This window comes from Budorcas taxicolor, chromosome X (assembly GCF_023091745.1).
Source record: "Budorcas taxicolor isolate Tak-1 chromosome X, Takin1.1, whole genome shotgun sequence".
Taxonomy (NCBI): Eukaryota; Metazoa; Chordata; class Mammalia; order Artiodactyla; family Bovidae; genus Budorcas; species Budorcas taxicolor.
In genome coordinates, this window is record NC_068935.1 from 76,568,317 (window position 1) to 76,582,181 (window position 13,865).

Here is a 13,865-nt window from a genome sequence, read left to right on the forward strand (position 1 = left end):
CACTGACCCGTACCTCCACAGCAGATGCTCAAACACAGTTCTATCTCAGTCTTTGTGGGGTCCCTGGGTCCTGGTACACACAAGGTTTGTTTCAGCCATCTGAGTGTCTCTGGCGGGAATGGAGTTTGATTCTAAATGCAACTTTGCCCCTCCTACCATCTTTCTGGGGCTTCTCCTTTGCCCTTGGATGTGGGGTATCTTCTCACAGCCCCATGAACAGTATGAAAAGGCAAAAAGATAGGACACTGAAAGAGGAACTCTCCAGGTCAGTAGGTGCCCAATATGCTAGTGGAGATCAGTGGAGAAATAACTCAAGAAAGAATGAAAAGACAGAGACAAAGCAAAAACAACACCCAGTTGTGGATGTGACTGGTGATGGAAGCAAGGTCCAATGCTGTAAAGAAAAATATTGCATAGAAACCTGGAATGTTAGGTCCATGAATCAGGGCAAATCGGAAGTGGTCAAACAGGAGATGGCAAGAGTGAACGTTGACATTTTAGAAATCAGCGAACTAAAATGACTAGAATGGATGAATTTAACTCAGATGACCATTATATCTACTATTGTGGGCAAGAATCCCTTAGAAGAAATGAGGTAGCCATCAGAGTCAATAAAAGAGTCTGAAATGTAGTACTTGAATGCAATCTCAAAAATGACAGAATGATCTCTGTTCATTTCCAAGGCAAATCATTCAATATCACGGTAATGCAAGTCTATGCCCCGACCAGTAATGCTAAAGAAGCTGAAGTTGAATGGTTCTATGAAGATCTCCAAGACCTTCTAGAACTAACATCCAAAAAAGATGTCTTTTCATTATAGGGGACTGGAATGCAAAAGTAGGAAGTCAAGAGACACCTGGAGTAACAGGCAAATTTGGCCTTAGAGTACAAAATGAAGCAGGGCAAAGGCTAACAGAATTTTGCCAAGAGAATGCACTGGTCATAGCAAACACCCTCTTCCAACAATGCAAGAGAAGACTCTACATAGAGACATCACCAGATGGTCAATACTGAAATCAGATTGATTATATTCTTTGCAGCCAAAGATGGAGAAGCTCTACAGTCAGTGAAAAAGGGACCAGGAGCTGACTGTGGCTCAGATCATAAGCTCCTTATTGCCAAATTCAGACTGAAATTGAAGAAGGTAGGGAAAACCACTAGACCATTCAGTGGTTGGACATGAGTTTGAGCAAACTCTGGGAGATAGTGAAGGACAGGGAACCTTGGTGTGCTGCAGTCCATGGGGTTGCAAACAGTCGGATATCACTGAGAAACTGAACAACAATCTCTCTGGCTCTGGCCTTTTTTCCAGATACGTTTTCATATTCCTAATTTCCATATTTATGCATTCCTTCCATTTAAAAAAGTACATGTGTCTTCTTCAGGTTTTTCTATTTTAAATATATTTATTTTGTTCAAAGAAACTGATTATCAGTTCTAAACTATTTGTTTTTAAATTTTTTTGGTTTTAATCTTTTTTCATTTCTCTAATTTCTGCAGTTTTATCTAAGTTTTTTAAAGAAAATCTTTCTGAATTATAATGTAATAAAATATTTTGCTTTGATATACTATTTTTGGCTGGAGTCCATAAGCTTTGTTTCCATCTTCTAAATTGCTGGCCATTTTCATTGTGATTACCTTTTTGAACCTACACTTATTTAGTAAGTGATTTATACATTTTAAAATACCTAGGGAGTTTAAATTTTTAAATTTATTTATTTTTAGCATTTACTCTTGTTTTAGAAAGTAGAATCAATCAGAGCTTTTATAACAGGGAAAATATCTATGTTACAGTGTATGTACTATTTATTTGATAGCCTGATCATTTCTCTGTGTCAATAAACATTCTGGTATAACATGATTTTTAGTAGCAGCAATGTATTTTATCTTATACATGTGTCACATTTTAGATTCCATACCTTTTAAAGATAAATGTTTCTTGTGTATCAGTTCAATAAATAATGTTGAGGTGAACACTATTTTTAATGTATGTTTTGAGTATATATCTATGATCATTCTCTTAAATTTCTAGAAGTGTAATGTTTACTTCAAAGGATAAAGACTTTTTAAAGGTTTTTGACCTATAATGCCAAATTGACTCCCAGAAATGTTATATGAATTTCCTGCCCCCAGTGGTAATGTATGAGGTCCTCATCCCTCCATACTCTGGCCAATAAGATATAACTATATCAAACCTTTTATTAATGTTGTGTGAGTCACTCAGTCGTGTCTGACTCTTTGTGACCTCATGGACTGTAGTCCACCAGGTTCCTCTGTCAATGGGATTCACCAAGCAAGAATATTGCAGTGAGTTGCCATTCTGTTCTCCAAGGGAATCTTCCTGACCCAGGGCTCAAACCCAGGTCTCCTGCATTGCAGGCAGATTCTTTACCTTCTGAACCACCAGGGAAGCCCTGGTAATAAGCCTTTTATTAATACATAATGTCTTTGTAAACTTTTTTGGTTTAAAGTCTATTTTGGATGATATTAGTCTAGCCATCTCTGCTCTCTTGGTTACAATTTACGTGGATTTCCCCCCACCCCATCCTTTCACTTTCAATGTATTTGTGTCTGTGGATATAAAATGAGTCTCTTCTAGACCATATGTAGTTGGATCATGTGTTTATATCCATTCTTTCAATACCAGTCTTTTCATTGGAGAGTCTATTGATTGACAATTTAAGTAATTACTGATTTAAAAAAAGGACTTTTGTCATTTTGATATTTGTTTCCTGTATGCTTTATAGCTTTGTCCCTCATTTCTCTGCATTACTGTCTTCGTGTTTAGCTGATTTTTTTGTAGTAAAGTGCTTAAATTCCTTCCTCATTTTCTCTGAAGTTAAAGAGGGAACTTGTGACTTGGCTAGAGGAAGAGAGCGCTGCTTACCTCCAGCTAAAAGTTTCCACACAGAAATGGGTGCCTATTGCTTCCTGATCTTTGGTTTTGTTCCAAAAAGAAGTAAAAGAATTTCCATGGGAAATATTCCAATTTTTAGATGTTGGCATCTAATGTTGATAACGTGTAGGTCAAACATATTGTGGACCTGATTCAGTAAGAGGGCTACCATTTTGTAACTTCTGGCACAGGGTACTGGTGAGTCAAAATAAGCCTTCCTTCCTCTGAGATTAGAAAAGATGCCTAAAGGGAATTTAAAGAGGCCTTCATTGATGTGTGTGTCCTTAATAAAGGGACATTGCCTCTTTTCCTCCTCCAGCTCTGGGACAAGATTCTGAGGGCATGGGAAATGAAGCACCAGATGGTTGTGGGGGAAGGGGTACAGAATTCAAAAGCAGATTCCTGTGTTCCTCTCCTAAATAGAGCTCAGCACCATGATGAGACTCAAGAATTTGTTTGGCTCGGTGTGATATAGGAGTTTTCAGCTGTGTTTTGACAGACCGGACTGAGATTGCCCCAATTGCTCCATTGAGAGGCTAGTAGTGTGATTGAGTTTATCTTGTTGAGACAGCACAGAGAGCGACAGAATCAATTTCTAGGAACGCAAGAGGGTCACAAAAGGTCAAACTCAGCTGAATTGAAAGAGTCTTTCAGATGGGGATGAAAGGTCACACATCAAGTCTTATGGACGTTCAAAACAGAATGTGTCTTCAGTTATAAAACCAGATACATTTCTTTGACCATTTGAGTTTATGGATCATGAACTGTATCCTCTACACTACCTTTTCTGATATAAATTCTATCACATTCTGTTTGATATGTAGTATTGTCATCATTGTTATTTTGTAAGTCATTTTTCATCATCACTTCAATTTTCTCTTGACACCAACAGTTACCACTCCTCATCCCAGGTTTTATATAAAATCTAAAATTGCCTTTTCTATTTTATAGAACTTCAGTTTTTCATATCTGATTTCTAAAAAATGGATCGGAGCATATGTAATTGAACATATTCATATCTGTGAAAAATGTATTTTTCAGAAATTCCTAAACATAATATTCATACCTGAGAAAATGTGTGTTTTTGAAATTACCAAAGCCCAAATCTATGTTGAATCTTAATGTTTACACCTGTTTTCTTAGATTTTAAAAAATATTTATGTCTAAATAATCACCAGTATCTTTATGTTCACAATTTGCTACTATGGTTTTCTTTGTTTGGTTGCTTTCTCACTGCTCTCTCTCAAAGCTACTTATACACATTATACATATTTTTCTGGGTTATTTTCATTAAACTATACACTTTTGTACAACCAGATAGAGATGTATTTCATTGTCATTTAAAAGCTAAGGAGTTCAAATAAATCAAAGCAATCAATACATAACTAAAGTTAAAGCTACTTGGCAAGCTCATAGACATTTCTAGGATCAGCTTTATTTGTGCAACGAGTCTCTGAGGAAATGTCACCTCCTCAGGGTGCCTTGTGTATCTAAGACAGAAATATATGTCCCCCCACACACATTCTCTATCCTTTTACCTGTTTTTGTTTTTTTTTTTCTCTATGGCTATTTATCTTCATCTGACACACTCTTTTACTTGTTAATAGATTCTAGGTCTGTGTTTGCAAACTTGGTCTGATTTATTCACTGATATGTATCCAATTCCTCAAACAGTGGTTGGCACACAGTGGCTCTTGATTAAATGTTAAATCAAAATGCATTCAAAGAATCTAGAAGTTGCCTAACGCTCAGGATGTTCAATGATCCGAGTGATCAGCGATGCAGAAACACATTAATTATAAGAGATCTACAAGTTGGAGTAATGTTTTTGAGATTTTTTTATTTTTAATCAGCCCTTTCCTCTTTTAACATGGTGATTAAAATACACTGACCCAGAAGTAGCCTCAATCTATCAATCTTTGGTCAGAGAAGAGGTTTCAGAGACAATAATACAATTATCAGTCAGCAAAAGGAGGTGGGAGGAACAAAGGGAAAAATTAAGCGGTAGCCTCAATTGGGCATTCCCGGGCTAAATGTCCGGATTCGCCACAGCGGTAGCAGTTGACTTCACTCATCTTTCTACAATTGATGGCCACGTGGCCAATCTCGCCACAACGGTAGCACTTGACTTGGGTGCAGTCTTTTTGAATGTGGCCTCTTTTGCCGCAAGAGTAGCACTTCTGCTCTTCCTGATGGTCACAATCACGAGCCAGATGGCCTGGTCTGCCACAGGTGTAACAGCAACGCTCTCCCTCTCGCTTAGGCTCGGCACAGCCTTTGGCAATGTGGCCACTTTTCCCACAGTTGTAGCAGATGACATGGAGAAGGTCACAGTCCTTAGCATGATGACCAGACTCACCGCAGCGGTAACAGATGACGGGTAGGGTGGTTGAACTGCACTGAGCTCCACGGCCACGGCCTCTAGCTCCACGCCCCCGAGCTCCTCCTCTAGAGCATCCCCGCGCCCAGTGGCCAATGCGTCCACACTTGAAGCACTCCTTACTGCTCATGGCTGTGGTGGGATCTACAAGGGAGCGGGTCCACTGCTGCCCGGGAGGCCCTGACACAACTCCGCTTATGGCGCCTTAGACAGAACTGGCAGTTTTTCTCTAGGGGCCTCAGTGACGTCACACAAGGCTTGCGCACAGCCCCATTCTTGTGTCACAGGCTTTCCAGCAGCCCCTCCCACCTGACTTTCCTCCTCTAGTTGAAGCCCAAAGCATGGCTGAGTGGTGTTTTCCGTTTTTGTTTAGTTTTCAACTAAATAAAAGTTTCTTGGGTCTTGAAGTTTGAGTTTGAATCCCTTCTTGTTCAGAAAATGTGCCCTGTAGGATTTCATATAATTAAGTCTTAGGTCTGCTTTGTGGTCTAGTAGATGACCAGTTTTTATACATGTGCTATAGACATGGGAAACATATGTGTGAGATGTATCTAATCCAGAAACAAATTTTGACAAATTAGATTACTTCATTTGGGGGGGTTAAAAATGAAATACAAATGTCTATAAAGATATGATATACATAAAATGGAAAAAAATCTGTAAAATGCCACAGGAAGATTTACTCACAATTTAGCCTATTGCAAGAATCTTAGTTTTCAAGATCATCATAACCATTTAAGGTACAAACCATAAATGATTGAATCACTTAGTATGAAGAACATGATATTCCTTGGAAAATAAATTATAAAACCTTAATTTAAATACTGAACAGCATTCCTCTCTGTTTCTTAAGTTGTTTATATAATATATAAAACTCATAAGGATTTATGGACTTGTCCATTTATATAGATATAGAAAGAAGTATAGAAAGCTAGACACTGAAATATAAGCTCTAGCTATTTTGGAGCTATATGATTCAATAAGACTTTTTCCTCTTTATTTTCCTTCTCTAAATTTTACAATTTTTGAAATAAGGTTTAGGTTGTGTAATTTTAAAAATCCACAATAAATATTTTTCTTTAAGTTACTAGTTAGCTATATGTTTTGCATGTGAATTTTTTTCAGGAAGCCAGTACAAATATATTTGGTAAAACATAGACATAAAAAAAATAAAATAGTGAATGTAGCAATTGCCCTTTAATTTCAATATGGCTTGATCAGAATGTACAACTGGTTTCATAAATGCAAAAGAAAAATGTTTTCAAAAATTAATAAAAGCTATAGATAAAGAGCATGTGCACATGCCAAATATAGAGTAATGTAATGAACTTTATTCTTAAATAATTAAATGGTGCTTCATAAATTGTTTCAAATGGCAAAAATTCTGCTTTAAAATTTGATATATGTTCATTAAATAAACCATATTATCATATTTAAATTCCTTTATAGGTTTATGTTTTTATTAAAGTAATGCATGCCCATTGTTTAAAGTATAGATTTTCAAACAGGTTTAATTGAGACATGAAGGAATGAAGGAAGAAATGTATTTTACATCACAATAGAGGGTATGTGTGTATGTGAGTGTGTGCTATAACTCAAGTAAGTTTAAGAAAAAAATAATTACCCTTAATGTCTACAATGCACCTTTAAAATTATGTTGGCCATAATAGCCATATGTAGGCATTGGCAACACACTCCAGTGTTCTTGCCTGGAGAATCTCAGGGACGGGGGAGCCTGGTGGGCTGCCGTCTATGGGGTCGCACAGAGTTGGACACGACTGAAGCGACTTAGCAGCAGCAGCAGCAGCAGGCTTATGAATATACAAACCCATGTAGGGCTTCCCTGGTGGCTCTGTGGTAAAGAATCTGCCAGCTAATGGAGGAGATGCAGGTTCAGTTCCTGCGTTGGCAAGATCCCCTGGAGAAGGAAACAGCACCCCACTCCAGTATTCTTGCCTGGGAAATTCCATGGACAAAGGAGCCTGGCAGGCTATAGCCCATGGGGTCACAAAAGTCAGACACGACTTAGTGACTGAACAACAACAACATATATATATGTTGCCGTGCCACACAGCTTGTAAAACCTTAGTTTCCTAACCAAGGATTAAACTTGGGCCCTCCACAGTGAGAGCATGCAGTTCTGACCACTGGACTACCAATTCCTGGCAATGCATTTTTTTTTTCTTTCTGGCTGCACTGTGCAGCATGTGGGATTTTAGTTCCCTGATCAGAGATCTAACATGAGTCCTTTACACTGGAAGCATGAAATCTTAACCATTGTACTGCCAGGGAAGTCCTCTTGCAGTGCACTTTGATGTTTTCTGTCATGTTGTAAAAAATGTTGGTGGTGACCCATAAATCTTTCAATTCATTAAATGATTTTTAACTCATAGTTTGGTTCATAGCTATAAATAATGCTTATATTATGACTTCTTGATGTTTCCATTTTAGACATTATCTATGATTTTCCATTTCAGAGAATAAACATTTAGCCCTCTTTTACCTACATCATCTTTTGGTACACTTTATGCTCTAGCACTCCACTTGCCCTCCCCCACTTTCATCTTTCTCCTAATATTGATTTGGTCAATATCCAATATTTACATAATGATAACTATGTAAATGCAACTAGTAGCTCAGCCATATTGAATATTGTCAAATGCTTTTTCTACATCTCTTGAGTTTGCCTTGACTTCTTACATTTGCTAGAATCACCATTGCATTGCCAAACATAAGTTGTGAAAGTGCACATCTTATTTTGTTACTGATCTTAAAGGGAAAGCTTTGGTCTCAACATTCTTAACAATTAGAGAGGATGATGATGTACACAATTTATAGGTCTCAGAATTTATGGAATTGGGGGGGGGGGCCTTAAATATTGGTATTTCCAAACTGGCTTTCTTAGAAAGCAAGAAGAATCAGCCACCAAAGCAAAACATCATAATGGGAAACAAAACATTATTTTGTATTCTCTGCTTCTCAAATTCAAGGAGGAGTCTATTTCAGAGTCTATTCAACACACTTCTCTCAAAATTACTATGTGAACTTCTCACAGAAGACAAGCCTTGCATTTAACATTGAAGGACACTGAACAGTATTTTTAATGGCCAGACAATACCAGGGTTATAAAGGGAAAGAAAAAGGTGCTGCATACTCCTTCTTACCCCCAAACTAATTGAACACCCTTTCCCTTTATGCTCTGTGCATAAGGTCTTTTGGTTCCCTGCCTCTGAGTCTCCTCCGTTGGTTCTTCATCAACCAGGCATTGTTTGCCCAACACTAGCTAGTTGAGAGCTCTTTTGGAGCAGTTTGAGAGCTGCTTTGGAGAAGATTGTGAGGGTATAATACCTTTTTAACAGTATTCTTTGCCTTTTTTTTTTTTTAAACAGTTTGCAATATCAGACACTCAAGGGGAGGAGTAAGAGGACCAATAGGGCTGCAGATCAGGCAAGGCCAAGAATACAAGGATAGGCCACTAACGATAACCGAACAAAGGCAGCCAAGGGGGAGAATGGCATTGAAGTGGTGGGCTAAGAACAAGAGGAGGATAGACGAGGAAAGGGGCTGAGGGAAAGGTGGCGGAGGCCGGTGTGACCAAGCGGAGAAAATGTTGAAGAAGCAGGATGAACTACGGACCTGAGTAAGGGTGAAAGGGTGAATACCGCCGAAAAGTTTGCCTTGGAGAGAGCTAGGCTTGAGTGGGGGCGGGGGTGGGGAGAAGAGGGCGTGCTCGGCGCATGCGCCTGAAGCACAGTGCAGCTATCCTGGAGGCGGCCCTCTCCCGATATCAGCGTTGCGGCTGGAGGCAGGGCTGGTCCTCAGCCTGCTGTCCACTGCCACCTTGGCCTGCTCTTGCGCCGCGAACTCTGTGCCGCCGTTCCCTTCACCATATTTTGGGACGGCCGGCGCTAAGAATTTATCCTATGACCTTCGATTCAGCCAGGAGGTAAAGGAACGACATAGGGGAAGAACATGGAGGGTGGAGGAGGGAACTCGGGCCAGGGGGATCCTTAATTTTCGTGTTCTCCCCTTTCACAAGAGGAAAAAATGGGGGACAGTACGGGCCTCAGACCTACAAAAGGATGTTGACCATTTAGTTCCCATTGTGAAAGTAATACAGACTTCTTTCCTTTAATCAAGGTTGAGCACCCGAGCGTCGGCATTTTCCACAATGTTCCCTGCGTTAAAATTTTTTTGATTTCCTCATATGCAGTTGAAGATGTATTTAAAGGTCGGGGCTGTAGTACTAGGCGATTATGAGAGCTTTCTTTGCCTTTGTTCAGTGTGGTAGGTCTTTTTACGGAAACCGAGGGTACTCTAAGCCCCTCCCTGGGAGTCAGGGCGGATTCTATCTAGAGCTGGCATCTGCTCTGAGCACCTGCAAGCTTTGACGTCTTTCCCGTATTCCACTTTCCTAGTTTATCACACCTACCCCTATTAAGGAAGGCTGGTAATGGCTCTCCTTTATTGAGCACTGGGGCACAATTGTAGGGAGAAGCACATCTAGATATCATCAGGCACTTATATCTAAAAAACGGAGGTCGGGAGACAGACGCGGTGCGCAAATATACTTGAGAGTGTGAGGATGCACGACGCGGTAGCGTGCAGGTATACAGTCGTGTTTTGGTAACCGTGGGGGATTTGTTCCAGGACCCCCGCGAAGACTAAATTCCGCGGATGCTCAAGTCTCCTATATAGAATGGCTTAGTACAGGTAGTCCTTCTTATCCGCGGAGAGTCCACTGTATTTGTGGTCTGATGTGCGGGGAGGGGGGGCGGGGCGGGGACGCTCCACTGGGGACAGCCGGAGATACGCATGCGCAAGGCTTGGGGCGCGGAGTGGGTACCGAATGCGTATATTTAAGAAAGGAAAGTTGTTGGTAGTTGGTACCCGCGGGAGTGAAGCTGCGCGTGCGCATTTGAGACGACATTGTGAAGGTTGGATTTAACGCGAGGGGGAGAGGCGCGCATGCGTATTTCAAGCGAAATGACGAGAGGAGGCGCGCAGCGTACGCGTAATTAAGATTGCAAAATGGCGAGGGGGGAGGTAAGTTGTCTTTTTGCTTGGCCATCTTGGTCTAGGAGGGCCTGCAGAGGAGCAGATCGACCTTTCTAGCTGGGTGAGAGGATCAGCCTGAGTCGGAGCTGTCCTAGGCTGTGGCTAGATCCACTAGATACTGACTCAGAATCTTAGCCCCTCTCTGGCCTATGAATAGCGCGGGTTTAAAAATGAGGAGGCGATGATGATTTTACAAAAGGTTGCAGCAGCTGGCTGTGTGTAAGAAATGCGTAAAACGCGAGCACTTCGTGACAAGGCCATGTTCGGGCAGTACGCCTCTGGAGGACTCTCTGTTGGACTTGGAGATCGTGGGTCGGTGTCCTTGGCTCTGGATACCTCTCATTCCATCAGAGTAGCAGAACTCAGTGGTTGCAATACTGTGAGAATCTACAGTTGGTCAGAAGCCCTTGATTTTCTCCCCTTAGGTTGTAGGGGTGAGGATTTGGCTGTTTCCAAGTCCTTATTCCATTTTGGTTTAAACCTGGGATCTAGGCGAATGGTGACGGTAGTATGTAGGTGACCTGGGTTTCACACCCTGTCTTCTTTTTTTTTTTCTGTAGAACTTTGAGCACGGTTTCATCTAGGGGGACGATTTTATTTTATTTTTAGGCAGCAGCACTGTCATGGCTCTCAGAGGGCTGTCAGTAAAGATCTATTGTTAATCATCGCTAAAACTAGTAATTTAGCAGTTAAATATGTAGAAGAAAAGGCACAGGATTCAAAATTGAAACAGGCCTTTTCAGTAGTCCTAGCTGTGATCTAATACTGGTCTTTCTCCTTCTCGGGGCCTGTTGGCCTAACTATAATAATAATTAAGCTTAAACGTATTTGGAGCTTAAACTATGTGTCAGGTACTGGGTCTACATGCTTTTACACATGCCTTAACTAATTTAGTACTCTCCACAGTCTGATGAAATAGCAGTACCATTATTCATCTTTTACAAATGAGAAATCTGAGGGATACAGATAAAGTAAATCCAAGGCTTTATATCCTTTTGAGTGACTGAGATTGGATTTTTATCCAGGTAGTATGGCTTCAGAATTCTGTGTTCTTAAACATTATATTTATCCACCAAAATGATGGGGCAAATTTAAAGGACTCTCCACTTACGATTTCAAATTTTATTAATAACTTAACCTATGCTATTTAAGAAAGGAGACCTATTTGCTAATTTTTACTCAGTGCATTGTATAAGGTTACATATATGGAAGACAAAAAGTAAAGTATTGATCTGGAGCCTAGTGGGGTGGTCATCCTTACCTACCCTTGTCTTCTATGCTTTTTGTTCTGCAGAGGGTTTAAAATGGCCGACTGCGGCAGGCTGGACACACCCTTCTTGTTTTGCCAGATTTGAGATCTGGTCTGATGCTTTGAGACAACCAGTCATTTGCTGCAGTAGAGATTTTTTCCTTACCCATTATTAATATTTTGGTGTTTGATAGCAATGTTAATTGTAAAGGAAAGAAAATTGTAATTTTCTTTATTATAATAAAAGATAGAAAATACATGGATTTCATTTATTATTTGGTTGGGATAGAGTCATTTGAAGTGAAATGACTATGTCAAAGGGTATGAACATTTTTAACACAATATGTATTGCCAAGTTTCTTTCTGAAAAGATTGTACCAATTTACACAAGCATTGGGTAGTCAAAAACGTTATTTTAATGGATTAAAAAACAGTATTACTTTAATTTTGCATTTCTTTGGTTGTAAGTTTGGATTCTTTTTTCCTCCATATGTTTCTTAGTAGCTTGATTTTTCTCTCATATGATGTTAGTTCATGTCTTAAATGATTTATCAGTTGGAGTTTTAGTTTTATTATTAGTATCTATTTGAATGTGTTCTATAAATAAAAGCTATTACTCAAATTTCTTTAATTTATAAATATGTACTCCAGGTTATTGTTTGCCTCTTAATTTTTGTATTTAAATTTTTGGTTAGTAGAAATTTGAAATCATGTGGTCAAATCAGTCAACTGTTTTGTGGTTTTTCTTCCATTAAGTTTGAATAGTTCCGTCAGTCTAGAAATGTGGTAAATATTCATTGTAGCTTTGTCCGAGGGGAAAATATGAGCGAAAAAGGTCCATAATTTCACCACACAGAGATAACCAGTGTTAATAAATGTATTCACTTCTTTTCATTCTTTCTGAATTTTACTACAGGGATCATATATTTATACAATTTTCTGTCATGTTTTGTGTTTATAATGTGCATTTTTCCATGTTAAATATTTTTGTGATTGTCATTGAATAGTTTCATGATATTTTATTATGTGGAAGTACTTAAGATTTTCAGTATTTTAAGTTAATGATTAATGTCTTTTCATTTAGTTTTTATTGTTTCTCTCTTTTGAGTTATTCTTTATATTATAGAGTTAAGAATTAGAATTACTCATCAAAAACTTTGAACATTTTAAAGACCTGCCATAATAGCATTCCAAAACATTATGTCAATTTTTGTACCCATTTAGTTACATTAAGAAATGGCAACCCACTCCCATTATTCTTGCCTGGAGAATCCTATGGACAGAGCAGCCTGGCAGGAGTTGGACATGACTGAAGTGACTTAGCAGCAGCTACATAATTTTATTTTATTTTTTTTGTAATTTTACATGTGTAAGAATGGTATCTTTGATTTATGGTACATTTCTCTGTATTATTGATGAAGCTGGATTCTCAAATGCTAATTATTAGCTACTATTTCCTTTTGTGAACTATTCAACTTGGGTCTGAATGCTGTATATTTGTAAGAGCTCTATATTATGTGCTCTGTATAAAGAATCTATTACCCCTTGTCATTTGTTGCACATACACACCTGGTATATGTTTGTTGCCATTGAGTATCAAGAAATAAGACAACTACTGCATGGAATACATGTGAAATTCTTGGTAGCCATTTTGAGATAACATTTATCTGTTCTTTAAATAGATAGCTATTTCTTTTTATCTGAAAGGAAAGCACTGATTGCTGCACAGCAGTGATGCTTCCTGGTTATGGGTGTGGCGAGAAGACATGGCAACGTTCGCCTCTAATAAGACATGGCAACCAACGTAGATAAGAGACAAAATGGTAGCCTAGCCACCCTTCCCGCATCCATTGGGGGACTGATGTTATTATGAGTGATCTGGGGGAAGATATGTACAACGTGTAATGTTCACATTTGTAGATGGTATGGAACTCTTTGGAGATGTAACATGGTAAGAGGAACAAACTGCAACACCTGAGAAGACATTGTGCATGTGGGCTGACAATTGGCAGAATGACACAGGGAAGAAAAGAGCAATGTAGTGACTTTAGGGGAAAGTGGTATGTTAAATGTAGAAAATAGTGGCCTCAGAGACACTGGGTCCCAAGACAGGGATCTCAGTGTAAATGGAAATAATTTATTGATGTCATCAGTACAGTTAGCTGGTGCAGAGACAAAAGAGCCATTAAAAACCTAGGCCTTATTAAGAACTGTGTGACACACAAAAATTTCATCCTATCTTTGTATAAAACCATGTGAACCAAATGACTAGTTAACACTAG

General features: G+C 39.1%; 1 protein-coding gene across 1 annotated transcript; it reads right to left on the reverse strand.

Moving 5' to 3' along the window:
• Positions 1–4,893: 4,893 nt before the first annotated feature.
• Positions 4,894–5,406, reverse strand: ZCCHC13 (zinc finger CCHC-type containing 13). The gene has a single exon (XM_052663740.1). It carries the CDS (start codon positions 5,404–5,406, stop codon positions 4,894–4,896), a length of 513 nt encoding a protein of 170 aa, XP_052519700.1.
• Positions 5,407–13,865: the final 8,459 nt, after the last annotated feature.

Bases quoted from the DNA above. Each gene is read 5' to 3' on its own strand.
- ZCCHC13 (XM_052663740.1), bottom strand. From the start codon at position 5,406: ATGAGCAGTAAGGAGTGCTTCAAGTGTGGACGCATTGGCCACTGGGCG.